This window comes from Bison bison, unplaced genomic scaffold, assembly GCF_000754665.1.
Source record: "Bison bison bison isolate TAMUID 2011002044 unplaced genomic scaffold, Bison_UMD1.0 scf7180017864371, whole genome shotgun sequence".
Taxonomy (NCBI): domain Eukaryota; kingdom Metazoa; phylum Chordata; class Mammalia; order Artiodactyla; family Bovidae; genus Bison; species Bison bison.
Genome location: NW_011494943.1, coordinates 9,774,085 through 9,787,061, shown reverse-complemented (window position 1 = coordinate 9,787,061; position 12,977 = coordinate 9,774,085). Strand labels below are relative to the sequence as shown.

The 12,977-nt window shown below is 49.6% G+C and overlaps 1 protein-coding gene across 4 annotated transcripts in view; it reads left to right on the top strand.

Moving 5' to 3' along the window:
• CYTH1 (cytohesin 1) overlaps nucleotides 1-12,977 on the top strand; it is a 79,826-nt gene that overhangs the window by 35,227 nt on the left and 31,622 nt on the right. Inside the window, exon 1 of one of the 4 annotated variants that reach the window (XM_010856265.1) lies at nucleotides 7-2,697. The exons of 2 other annotated variants lie outside the window; for them this stretch is intronic. In XM_010856265.1, coding sequence (XP_010854567.1) covers nucleotides 2,505-2,697 — 193 coding nt within the window. In that variant the 5' untranslated portion in view covers nucleotides 7-2,504. Of the gene's footprint in view, nucleotides 1-6; nucleotides 2,698-8,292; nucleotides 8,312-12,977 lie in introns of those variants that run through there. One more of the 4 variants, XM_010856268.1, reaches the window with a different exon arrangement.

Sequence of the window (12,977 nt, the reverse complement as noted above, 5' to 3'; positions counted from 1 at the left end):
TTGAATCAGACTCAGGAGCAGTGGCGGGAAGCAGCAGAGGGAGCGCACAGAGTGGTCCCCAGAACTTGGGCCTCAGAACCGCAAGACTAGGCTGAGCGGAAGCGTGGAGGTTTCTGGAGGCCGTCTCAGAAGACAGACCACTGCACAGGGTTGACCATATTGACGGCTTCATAGCATGGTAGAGAGTTTGGCACTGAGAGAAACAAAAAGGCCACTTAATGCCGTTATGTGGTTATTTTAATCATAGTACATCATGTAGCTAGGTTTTGAGCAGTATTTATGGGAATACTAAATACTGATTTTACCAAAAATGTTTGCCTAATTATACCAGGGGTGTGTGTGTGAGGGGTGTGTGTGTGCACGTGCATGTGGCTGAGGTGTGGCAGCAGAAGCCGAGTTTTCATCTTACGTGGCAGGCAGTTGATGTCTAGAGTTGAAAACTCGAGAACAAGTGGTGTAACTAGTTATTTCACAACAGGGAGGTGACGAGCAGAAGAAATAGCCGAGAGACCTACATCTGTGGAGCGTGATTTTAGGTGGGGGAGAGGGGAGCAGGGCAGGAAACTGTGGTTTTCTGTTTTAAACCCTAGGTACTACTTGCTTTATGTGATGTGTGTCTTTTGCTTAGAGAACAAACTAGGCATGGTGGTGAGAGATGAGCCTGGAGAGGCACAGGGTCCCAGGAAGAGGGTCCTGACACTGTGGTGATTACGGGACTGAGGACTTCAGGGCTGGCTCCTGGCCTTGGGGGTTGTGTGGTCTGTTTGGTCAGTAAGGGTTTGTGCCCTCCCAGCTCCACTCTGTACTCTCCCCAGCCCTCTGGCCCTTTGGATTGTCCAGGAGGCTGGCGGGCTGGGGGATACTCCCCACCAGCCAGCTGAGGTCAGGGGTCCCCTCCACTCCACCGCCCGGCAGGCCTGGCCTGCTCAGGGCCACCCCCTCGCACTGGCCCTGGGGCCGCGTCTCTCCCCGTGGTCTCCCCAGACCCTGCCCTCACTTTTCTAGACCGCCCTCTCTTCTGTCCACACTCCCAGTCTGAGTGTGTGTCTGTGTCCTTGGGATTGCGACTGATGTGGGTGTTAGGCTGAGAAAAAGACTTTGCCCAGAACATTATGTGAATATTCACGGAAGCTTTCTTTCAGGTTACATCCTGATAAACACATCATAAGTTGAAAATGTCATAGGTCAACGTGTATGTAATACACCCAAACTGAACAGCACAGCTTAGCACAGCCTACCTTAGATGTGCTCAGAGCAGTAAAGCAGCCTACAGTGGGGCCAAACCACGGAACACACAACCTGTGTCGACTATCTGCTGTAACGACTTGAGCACTGTACTGACACAGTGAGAAGAACAGTTGTCTGCGTCCAGGGTGGTTGTAAGAGTGTCGGTTGTTCCCCTTCGTGACAGTGTGCTGACTGGGGGCTGTGCTCGCTGCCACTGCCCAGCAACACAGGAACGGATCGGACCACGTATTGCTAACCCAGAAAAGAGCAACATTCAGAGTATAGTTTCTACTGACTGTGTATCACTTTCCCGCCATAATAAAATTGAAAAGTCGTAAGTCAACCGTTGTGAGACTTCTCGAGCAGTCCAGTGGTTTGGGGTCTGTGCTTCCACTGCACAGGCACAGGCTTGATCCCTGGTTGGGGAACTAAGATCCCTTATGCCCCACAGCATGGCCACAAAAAGAGTCAATCATTGAAAGTCACGGACCATCTGTATACTTATCTCTTGAGGTGAATATATCTTAAGAGAAGGATAAATATATTTCATTATATAGTATATGTGGTTATTATATGTAGTAAATATGGCAGCTGTAATGAGAGATAGATGTTGAGATATATATATATATATATATATATATATATATAAAGAGTTAAATATGTAAGAGAGAATGAGAATATAGAAAACAAAAATCTGGACGAATATTAAGAACATATACTGAAATGTCATCAGTGGTTATCCCTGAGTGATAGGATTAAGGGCCCCCCCAACTACTATAATCTAATTTCAACAATAAACGTGTCATGAGTATATTAAGAATATGCAGAAAAGAACAGTTTGGTGCAATATATTAGAACATAGAATGGGGATGAAGTTGAACTTATATGGGAATGATGCCCTTAGTTGTTTTAGGGTTTGGTTGTTTTTTTTTTGCCTCTAAAATCTGCCTGCTATTTTTATCCTGTGACCTCATAACATACTGTAATGATTATGATCTCTTAGTCACGCTCTTGGGAAGTGCGCTGTTACCTCACTGTGAGACAACCCAGTGTTTTTAAGTCATTTTGTTCTAAGCAAGTGCTTGGGAAGTGAAGAGAGAAACGCCAGCCCTGTCTATTGCTTTGGGTTGAGTCTGAGACCAGAAGTGCCACTGTTCCTCACTGGACTCCAGCCTCAGACTGCTTCCAGGGAGGAGGTGGTTAACCTCTGGGGAGCTCCTTGAGCTTGACTTCAGGAACTGGGTGGTGGCAGTGAACTGGGAGTGACGCTTCTGTGGATGGAGGCTGATTGGTCCAGGAGAGCTGCCAGGGAGTTCCCCGGCAGGCCAGGAAGCAGCTCTGAGCTGTCCCAGCGTTGGACAGCCCACAGGTATTCCCGCCCCACCCGGCCTCCCAGGAGTACACACCCCGGCAGCCTTCAGGGTCCTGCTGTGACAGAAAAGATGGTCCTTAAAACCGAAGAAGAGGATGGTGAGTCCAGGCCTGGTCTGGGTGTGTGGGGTGAGGTTTAGGTATCTCTTTTGATCAACGTGTGACGACATGTGTTGTGTGACGACAGTTTTACAGCCCCTTGAGGAGTACCAACTGAAAGGCTCTTGCTTGTGTGTGTGTGTGAGAGAGAGAGAGAGAGAGAGAGAGACTGTGTTTTTAAACTGAAAGTGTCCCCCAGCCCCCACCCCCACTCTGCCTCTTGTTGGGGATCCGCCCTGGGTGCGTCTTGGTGGTGTTTGCCCTCCTACTTGGCGATGGCGTCTGACTTCCTGAGTGAATAACAGTCTTAGAAGCGCTGAAAGTTGCGTGTACACCAGTGTGACACTAAAAAAGGAAAGATGTTAGAGACCAGGTTTGAAAATACCTGAGGATGAATAATAACCGTGAGGTTCAGGATGAATAATAACTTTTTATTAAATAAAAATGTAACAGAGGGAATCCGTAGTTGTTTGATCTTCCTCTTTTGGTATTAGGTAAGTAAGGACTGAAGCCTTGCAGGGTCTGGGGAACTTCCTTTGTCTTCTCCACACCCACACTGTAAACAGTGAAGCTGAGAGTAAAGGGGTGACAAGTTTTGTGGATTCTAAATCCCAAAAGCTTTTGCAGAAGAACTGGCTTTAAAGCACCCTAGGTCAGGGCTCTCCAGTGTCTTGAAGTTTTGTGTGTGGGTCTGTGTATGTTTTATTGTGATACTTTCATCAGATGGCCATGTATTTTTTGTTTTGTTTTTGATTTGTTTTTGACACGTACACACTACTACGTTTTATTTATTTATTAATGGCTGCCCTGCGTCTTCGTTGCTGCACATGGGCTTTCTCTAGTTGCGGCAAGCAGGGGCTGTGCTCTAGCGTCGGTGCACGGGCGTCTCCTCGAGGTGGCTGCTCCTGCTGTGGAGCACAGGCTCTAAGCGTGCAGGCTCCAGTTGTTGCAGCACGCAGGCTCGGTGGTTGCGACGTGCTGACTCTAGGCGCACGGTCTTCAGTAGTTGCGATACGGGGGCTCATCAGTTGGGGCTGGAGGCCCTAGAGCATGCAGGCTTCGATAGTTGTGGTGCATGGGCTGAGGTGCTCAGCAGCACGTGGAATCTTCCCAGACCAGGGATTGAACCCAGGTTTCCTGCACTGACAGGCAGATTCTTATTCACTTGGGCCACCAGGAAAGTCCCAGATGGCCATGTTTTAGTGCCTTTAAGACAAAAAGCAAAATGTATACTGGTTTGTAGCTGGTATTGGATGATATGAATAAGTCAGAAATAAATATTAAGCTGTTTTTCAAAATGGATTTTGTGAAAATGATAATAAGCTTTAGGGATCGTTTTTATCTTTTTCCTTATCTGGTTCACTGTAAAATGTATTTGAAGTTTCATCTTTGTGTCAGACAGTATTGTGGACCATACCCCACAGGGTGGCTCGAAAAGCTATACTGTGTGTGAAAGCCTATGGGGGAGAGGGGGATTTGGTGTTGACAACACCCGGCATGTGAGGAGGGGATGATGATGAAGCGGTTCTCCGTCAGGGCTGAACTGCCCCCGTGGGAGCTTTTGTATCTGAGCGGTGTGTCCACGGTAGCCAAGGTGTCTAGCTCGAAAGGGGACCCTTGTGAGAGGGGAGGAAGACACTGGTGGATTATGCTGGGGTGGTCGGGCTGCACTGGCCCGGCCTCAGCAGAGGGTGACCGCTGCTCACTGAGCTGGTTCTTCCCTCTTACTTGCCGCTGCTCCTTCCTGGTGGCCTGGCTTCAGACTCCCTGAGGTGGTGCCAACAGTCACTTTAAAGTCAAAATCAAGGGGTTCCATGCTGTCAGCTTCTGGCCATCCTAGAGGCTTTAACATTCAACATAAACTGCTCAGTGTGTGTGCCCTTGATTCATGGGTGGGAGTAGGGCTAGGGCATTTAGAAATCAATTTTTAGAGATAGGATTAATGGGCAACTTTGCTTTGAGAAAGTAGTCTTCAGAATGGGTGGTTCTCCATTTCCCTCAGCGCCCCCTGCCCCGGAATGTTTCATCTTGTTGTTTGTTTGAGACATTGAGGGGGGCGCAGTGTTGATAAGATAGTTGCCCCTAGATACTGAGATGAGATGACAGAAATGGCATCGGGCATGTGTGAAAGTGAAGGGAGCAAATGGACTTTCCCGGGCCGGTCCCCAGCATCCCGAGAGGGCGGGTGAAGTGTCAGCATGTGCTCACACAGCTGAATGGATTAGATTGTCACCCAAAGGGCCACCCAACACAGGGGAATCAAGGTTTAAAAAATGTCTCTGAAGAAGTCAGATCTTACCTGCTGCATGAGAATCTGCAATCCTTCAGTTACAGACATGGCTTTGCCTCTGTCCTTCCCTCTTACTTAGGCTCATCAGGTTCCACTCTAGTTACGCAGGTGTGTGTAACTGAGACTTAACCAGTGTCCAGTTATGTACGCGTGTGTAAGGATAGTGTCCAGTTATGCAGGTGTGTGAGACTTAACCATTACACTGAATTGAGCACTGTTTTCTTAGCCATCTGAGGCTGTTTTTAGCTGTTACCTTTGGAATGTTTGACCCCCTTGCTTTGCCTTTGAACCTTCTCTCAGGACTGGGATCCCAGCTCCCTGCTGAGGGGCACACGGGACTCTCACCGGCACAGCTCAGGCTCTGCCGGGCGCCCCGGGCCCTGAGCGGAGCTATGCTCACTGTCCCCAGGCACGCAGCCCCCTGGCCTCGTCCCTTTGTGTGATCCATGCATCCACATTCTCTCTGCATCGGTCCTCAAGTCCAGGCTCCGAGGCTTGTCCAAGTCCTGAGCAGCCTGGCCGCGGTGGCCGCCTGTGCCGCTGCTGAGGGCTCGCCCGCCTGCCCTGCTGGGAGCCCCCTGCTGAGCTCTTTAAATCCCAGCCCCAGCGCTGGCCGGGCACATGCAGATGCGCAGTGAGTGCTGAGCTGACGTGGCACGGTTGATTATTCTGGGGAGAGAAAAGAAAGAGCTGATGGCTCAGCCAGAGAGTTTGAGTTGGACTTGGTCTGTTCCTGGATTATTTATACTCATTGAATCTTACCTCATCTCTAAACTGGAAGTAACACCGCGTACATAGTTCATTGTCAGGAAGTGTGCAAAGGTCACAATTGGGCTTTGTCGTCAAGTTCAAATAATGGAAATGAAAAAATATTTTAGGCTATGGATCTTATATATGTATAAGTTAGTATTATTTGTAGGAAAATATACTGACTGAAATGGAATTGAGTAGAGTATCTCTCCCTCAGGACACTGGATTTTCAGGTTGCATCTGAAATACTCTGTCTGGTGGTAACTTACCCCTTATCCCGCCCTCTCAATGTGGTCCTTGCCACTGCTCCAGCCTCACATTGGGCAAGTTGCCGAGGCTGGGGGGAGTTTTAATTCGGAAAGCAGAGGTGCTATAAGTGCACATCCCATAGATACTCCCTACTCCCTTCCTCACCGGTTGAGTTTGTATTTTGCAGAACCAAAATGGTTACATCTTTATTTTTAAGCAAGAGCTCTTGGCATTGTACAAAGCACACATCTCAGCGGACCTGCATCACCATCTGCCAGGACCAGTTTTGAAGGGGCCTCTCTCTGGTCTGAGTTTCATAGGCTCTGGTCTCAATTTCATAGGCTGTCTGTGGAGCACACCAGCGTGAGTGCCTGCAGCACTGAACAGAGGGTCAGGACTGCCCTTTCTTCTTGATGAAGGAGGTTGAAGAAATGAGGCTCAGGTTCTGCTCTGAAAAGAGTGGACCTTTATCTGTCATCTGAGGCTTTCCACAGCCTCCCAAGTTCTCTTTGCTGTGGAACATAAAAGCTGTCGGTGGTCAGGACCCAGCATCCAGGAGACAGTTGGGGTGTGGAAGGCAGCACGTGGAGTTGTCTGAGGAGCCAGCATTGTGGAAAGAACAGGCAGGGAGTATGGTCTTGGCAGGACGCAGGACTGGCATCCTCCAGCCTCTAGAGTGGGCCACGGAGCCGAGGGCAAGGGAGATGCAGTAGATATGGCAAGGCATTAGGACCTTGCCACCCAGCCCTCCCTGTGGCTCTGGAAGATTCGCTGAGTGTGTTGGTGGTGGTGATGGGGAGGGGCTGACTCTGCCTACATATAGTTTGCTGCTGGTTACCTTAAAAGTGGAGGGCTAGACCTTCTGCACATTTTATATAGTATCCATTTCTCACTTTTCCCTTGCATTTTGACAGCCTTCCAAAGGCACCTTTACTGAATTTACATTGTTCTTGTCTTTGCTTCTCTGTTTGCTGAAGCCAAGCTGAGATTTCCTTTTTAGAAAGATTCTTGTAACAGCTTCTGTCTTCTCCTGTTACCTTGTGAAGAGCTTCCGCTCATGGGCACTCAGATGGGCTCACCTTGCAGCTGGGACTGTCACTAGTGCAGAGGGGCCTCAGGCTCGTGGGGCCCTGGCTCCCAGGGCACGTGGAGCTCCCCTGGGGCTGGCGTTGGGCAGCGCTGCTGAGACTCGCTGCTCTTGGGACCCACTTCTCCTCCTCCTGAGCCCGTGCTGGTTGTGACACACCAGGGAGGATGGACACAGAAGTCAGGCTTGCTGCCCTCAGCTCTGCTCATGGTCAGGACTCGCCCTGCCACTTCCTTCCCTTCTTCCGAAGATAATTTCTTGACTTTTGTATGATCTTCCTTCCTTACCCTACAGAGAAATCATGAAAGCTTAACTTCTGACTTAGAAAAATACAGCACATTTCTCTTCCAAGTTGGTGACTGTTTCTGCATCTCTTCTCTTTCTGGCATCTTGAGTCTCTTCTCCTTTGTCTCTTCTGTTAAGAGTTCAGGATTCTGATTCACGGAAGTCCAGTGGAATCCTACATAGACAACACAGCATGATGGTGTAGTTTCCCCCAGGGATTTCACACGCATTATATATAACAGGACTCCAGGTATGTTCCTCCCACAAAAGAAATACTTGGGTGTAAGCTGAGCAAATGTTTTGGGGTAATTGGTTGGTGACATTTCCATATTCTTTTCTGAATAGAGATTTCAGCGTAAAATTTTGCCTTAGTTTTGGATCCAGATAAACAGAAGGGTATAAAGTGCAGCATCGCTGCCTGCATTCATTCCCTGTCCACACTCCTTGTCTCTGGAGAGGGTCCCTGTCGACAGTTTGAAGTGCATCCTTCTCAGATCTGTGCATTTCCCAGCATCGGTGTCACATGCGTGGTGTCCTGTTCCTTCTCGTGGCACCGTGTCTGGGACATCTTTCTGTGCTGTCATCTGTGACCAGCTTACTCTTTTTAACGACCAAATTGTGTGTAAATAGCTTTTTAGGAGAAGGCAATGGCACCCCACTCCAGTACTCTTGCCTGGAAAATCCCATGGACGGAGGAGCCTGGTAGGCTGCAGTTCATGGGGTTGCTAAGAGTCGGACACGACTGAGCAACTTCACTTTCACTTTTCACTTTCCTCCATTGGAGAAGGAAATGGCAACCCACTCCAGTATTCTTGCCTGGAGAATCCCAGGGATGAGGGAGCCTGGTGGGCTGCCGTCTATGGGGTCACACAGAGTCGGACACGACTGAAGCGACTTGGCAGCAGCAGCAGCAGCAGCTTTCACTTTTGCACTTTTGAGAACATGTCCGTTGGGTAAGTTCTCAAATGCAGTTGCTGAATGGAGAAGTACTGCTCGAAGTTTGCGCCCTCTCCGCTCCCCCAGCGGAGCCTGGACCCTCGGGCCTTCGGTAGACGCTTGTTTCTGCCAGGCTCTCGGGAAGCTTTAACTGGAGGGTTGAAGCGTCCGTCCTTCGTGTCTGGCCACTGTGTTTCCGTGTCTGCCTTTTCTGTCCTTTGCGGCTTGTGCACCGTGGTCTCACAGCTCTGTGTGGTGCTCTCCTTTGGAAACGAGTGAGCCTCTGTCACAGGTGTTGCACGTCTGCTGTCCTGGTTGTTTACCTTTTAGCTCATAGAACTTTATTTTCCATTCTGAAGCCTTTCACTTTATTACAGCAAATTGAACAGATTCTGAGATTATGACCTTATTAATCTATGCTTTATTCTAGAATTTCTGTGGTTTCTTTTTTTATATTAAAATCTTTGATTCAGCTAGAATTTATTCTGATATAAATGAGGTAGGCATTCAGCTTAGCTTTCCCTCAAATGGGTAGCTAATTGCCCTACCACCATTGACTGAATAATCCTATTTTTCTTTATATTTTTGTATCTTTTAAAAATACTTTCTTTATGAGACTTCATGACTTGAAGTGTTTCAGTATTTCTTGAGGTTCTTTTCTGCTGTTTTCCTTCTCTATTGCTGAAATTTCAATTACTGACGAGGAAATGGCAACCCACTCCAGTGTTCTTGCCTGGAGAATCCCAGGGACGGGGGATCCTGGTGGGCTGCTGTCTATGGGGTCGCACAGAGTCGGACACGACTGAAGCAACTTAGCCGCCACTGCCGCACTTCAATCTCTGGCAGCAGCTCTCTCACATTACTCTTCTTCCTCTTGATAGTTGCCTTTGCTATTCGCATACGCATTTTCCGTGTGAACTTTAATATTGTTTTATCCGTCACACTTCCTGTAAAACTCTTGTTGTTAAGGTAAATAGTATTTTTAGAAAGCGATGTACAAACTGAAGACCACCTTCCCCCACTGGGGTCCTCCTGCCTGTGCTCAGATCGTTTTATTTTCTTGGTGGCTTTCTCCAGCCATGGTAATCACGCTAGCTTGCATGGAATTTGCTGGTCTTTGGGGGTAGATTAGAGTGAGGATCTGTTTGTATTAGATGGAGGAGGCCTGTGCCCTCTCCCGGGTCAGCTCGCCTTCCAGAGCTGGTGGTGGAGGGCACAGAGCCACCCTGCGTCTCCAGGGGCAGAGCTGCCCGCATCCTGCCTCCCTCCCTTCTTCCTACCGCCCTGCTGCACCTCTGCCAAGGGCAAGAGGGAGAGGACCCCGAGAGTGGCCCCAGCAGGGATGAGTCCCTGTGCTGGGGCTGGGAGCAGGCCCCCATCTGGAAGGCGGGCTGCCTGCTGCCCCAGCTTTGCTGCCTGTGAACGGACTCAGGGCTGCTGGGACCTGGAGAGCAGGAGCCTGGGTCGGTGCCTGCAGCCGCTCTCAGGCTTCTCTCAAACCTTGAGAGCCTTCTCTGGACCTCAGGCAGCTCTGAGAAGGGTTGATGTCTGGCCCCAGGAGCCAGCCCTTTCCAGTCTGAGGGTAGAGTTAGGAACTGCTACCCCTCAGCTGCTTCCGGCCCTTCTCAGAGCGGGAACAGAAGCCGGCCTTGGCTGCTTAAAGAGGCACTTACGCTCCTGCTGCTGCTGCTGCTGCTGCCAAGTCGCCTCAGTCGTGTCTGACTCTGTGCGACCCTATAGACGGCGGCCCACCAGGCTCCACCATCCCTGGGATTCTCCAGGCAAGAACACTGGAGTGGGCTGCCATTTCCTTCTCCAATATACGCTCCTCAGTTCAGTTGCTCAGTATATGCTCCTAGCTTCTACTAAAGAGTAACTCAGCATTTTAAAGCAGAAGGAATGGAGTAGAATGGTTGAAAAGTCCGTGCTTGCATTTCCTGTGATGCAGAAGCAGGGCAGGTGGGAGTGCAGGCTGACCTGGGGCCTTTGCCCAGAGGATGGGGGCTTGGGGATGCGTAGGATTAACAAGTTTGTGATGCTGATAATTTGAAAGACACTGATTCATTGCCTCTCAGGAGTTGTCTGGAATTAAGCACAGGTGGGTGGCCGTGGAAGCTCTGAGCTGTCGGGGCAGAAGACGCTTAGTTCTGTGCCCCCACTCCTGAGCTGAAGTTTCGCTGCCTTAGATGAATGCCCTGTGTCCCTGTCACTTCTCTCTGGTCACCCCAGAAATGCTGCCTATCCCTCTCTCCTGGTGCGCCCGCACCCCTTGTGACTCTGCCTCACTGCCTGTCCAACAACAGTCAGATGTTGTCTTCAGGCCAGACTCAAAGGACACCAAGATACCAGTCAGATGTCTTCAGGCCAGACTCAGAGGACACCCTTTCTGACTAGTGCAGCTTTTCCAGGAGTTTCCAGTTTGTTCTGTATCCCTGTTTGTCCTTTGTCCCCAGCCTCTTGTGCCCTCTTCCCGCTGGCCCGGCCTCAGCTCCCATGAGGCCTCTGGGACAACCGGCTTTGCCGGCTTCGCTGTTGCTGACCCCACAGCACCTGTCACCAGTGTTCCATTGGCACATAGGCTGCTTGATTCTTTTTCTTTAAAAGGAACAGGAACACAGAAGCTCTTTGGGGGCTAAACCCACATCTTACTGTCTCTGTATCTTCTGCAGTAACTAATAGAGCACCTAGTTTATGGGTGGTAACCATTTTTTTCCCCAAAAGATTGTTGGAGTATGAGTCTGAGAAAGTAATTTTTTAAAGCTTTTATTTTCTCTGTTGGTAGATTTCCTGAGATTACTACCCTGTGCCCAGTCTTTTCCTCCAATCATCGCTGTGATTTCATAAACTTGATTATGGGGCTATTTATTTGAGATCTGTCTGTAGATATGAGGCGAGCCACACTGCAGACTTCCTGTCGGTAGCTTTTCCCTGTCACTTCTTGTCTCCTTGCTTCCTCGGATCATACTGTTTGTGCAGAGAATTGACTGTGGTGTAGGCTTTGCTGCCAGCGAGTCTGGCCTGGAGGCACGTTGAGGTCTTTGCCAGTTTACACGTTGCAAGTCCAGCCCCAGCAGTGGATCCTCTGTTGCTCAGTTGTAGCTGGTGGGTTCAGGACAAGCCACAGCGAGCCTGTGCCTTATGGACCGAGTTGTGCACAGGAAGTGATGTCAGGATCCACCTACTGGGACCTTTAAATCCCTGGAGGGTTTGTGTGCCTGTTTTGATCTTACCTCAAAAAGGGGGATGTAGCCCTTAGGACTGTGTAGAGTGCTGTGAGAATATTTATGATATTTTACTGGAAGGCAAGAGCTTCATTTCATGGACAGAAACCCCCCTGCGAATAGGACAGTGTCCAACCAGGTGTTAAACTTTGTGATACAAACACGTTCAGAGGAGACCGTATAGATGAAGAAGGCGTTTAGTGATGGTTCTTTTGTGTGAACTGAGGGAGTTCTTTCTGGAAGAGGTGGTCTTGATGGCTGGGGAGGATGAGCCTCTGAACAACAAGAAGGAAACAGAGATAGGTTGGAAACCTGTCTCCCTGGGCCAGGTGGTGTGTGATTGCTTACCAGACCCAGTATCTAGTAGGGACTCTCAGCTGGCACGTTTGTTGAAAACTTGTCTTCCTTTGTAGCTTTAAACAGATATTTCATAATTTTAGGGTTTATTTCTCATAGATTTGGTATGATTCTTTTAGATGAGAACTCCTATGACACAAAAATAAAATTTTTCATATTGTGACTGTTTCTTTAAAGACAGGCTGGGCCTGCAAAGCCCAAGTGTTGGTCAAGTCTGGTGACCTTGTCCTGGTGATAAGGAACTCACATTAGTGTAGTGGAGGGAGGGAGTCGTCTGTCAGCCGTCTATCAGCAGTTTCCTGAGGACAGAGCATTGGAAGGCAGGCCAGGGTGTGGGGTTTTTAGTTTTTTTCCTCTTTTTGTTGTGTGTCTGGAGTGGTGGTTCTTAGGCAGGGAGGTTTGACCCTGCGAGGATTTGGGATATCTGGAAGCCTGTGGGGCTGTCCTCTCAGGGGGTACGGTGGGATGCTGCTGTGGGCATCCAGGGATTGGAGGCCAGGGTGCAGTTAAATGTGCTCTAAGGCACAGGACACCCTCCCACACAGAAGGAGCCCCCAAATGTCAGAAGTGCCGAGATCGGAGAACTTCATCTAGTATAGTGGTTTATTTTCTCTTTTTCTCCTCGTGTATTTGGCACTTGTTTTAATCCTTAGGTCTCTTCCCTTATTAGTCAAAGGCAGTGCTTCCCAGAGGAGTTCACAGACACAGCCTGCAGTCACCCCATGTCCTGCTTTAACACGGGGCCTGAGCCTCCAGACTCCAGTTCTGGGGCCTGAGGTCCCCAATGTGTGTGTCTGCCAATGCCCTTGGTGATCCTCACACCTTGAGGTGGCCAGCCACTCCTCAGGCTGTAGTGACGTTTCTTGTCACCAGCCGTCTTACAGTATTGTCCTAGACCCACCGGCCACTCGCCCTAACCAGAGTGTACTGGCACGCTGGGTTGGAGCCTCTGGTGCTTGTGGCCTGAGTAGGAGGCAGGCCGTTTTAGTAAAAGGCTGGAGCAGATCACCTGGAGACAAGGGGCTTAGGGCTGCAGAGGACCAGAAGGGGTGGGGCGTGGGGGGGACGTTGGAGCATCAGGTCAGCGTCTCTGCCTGCTGATGCG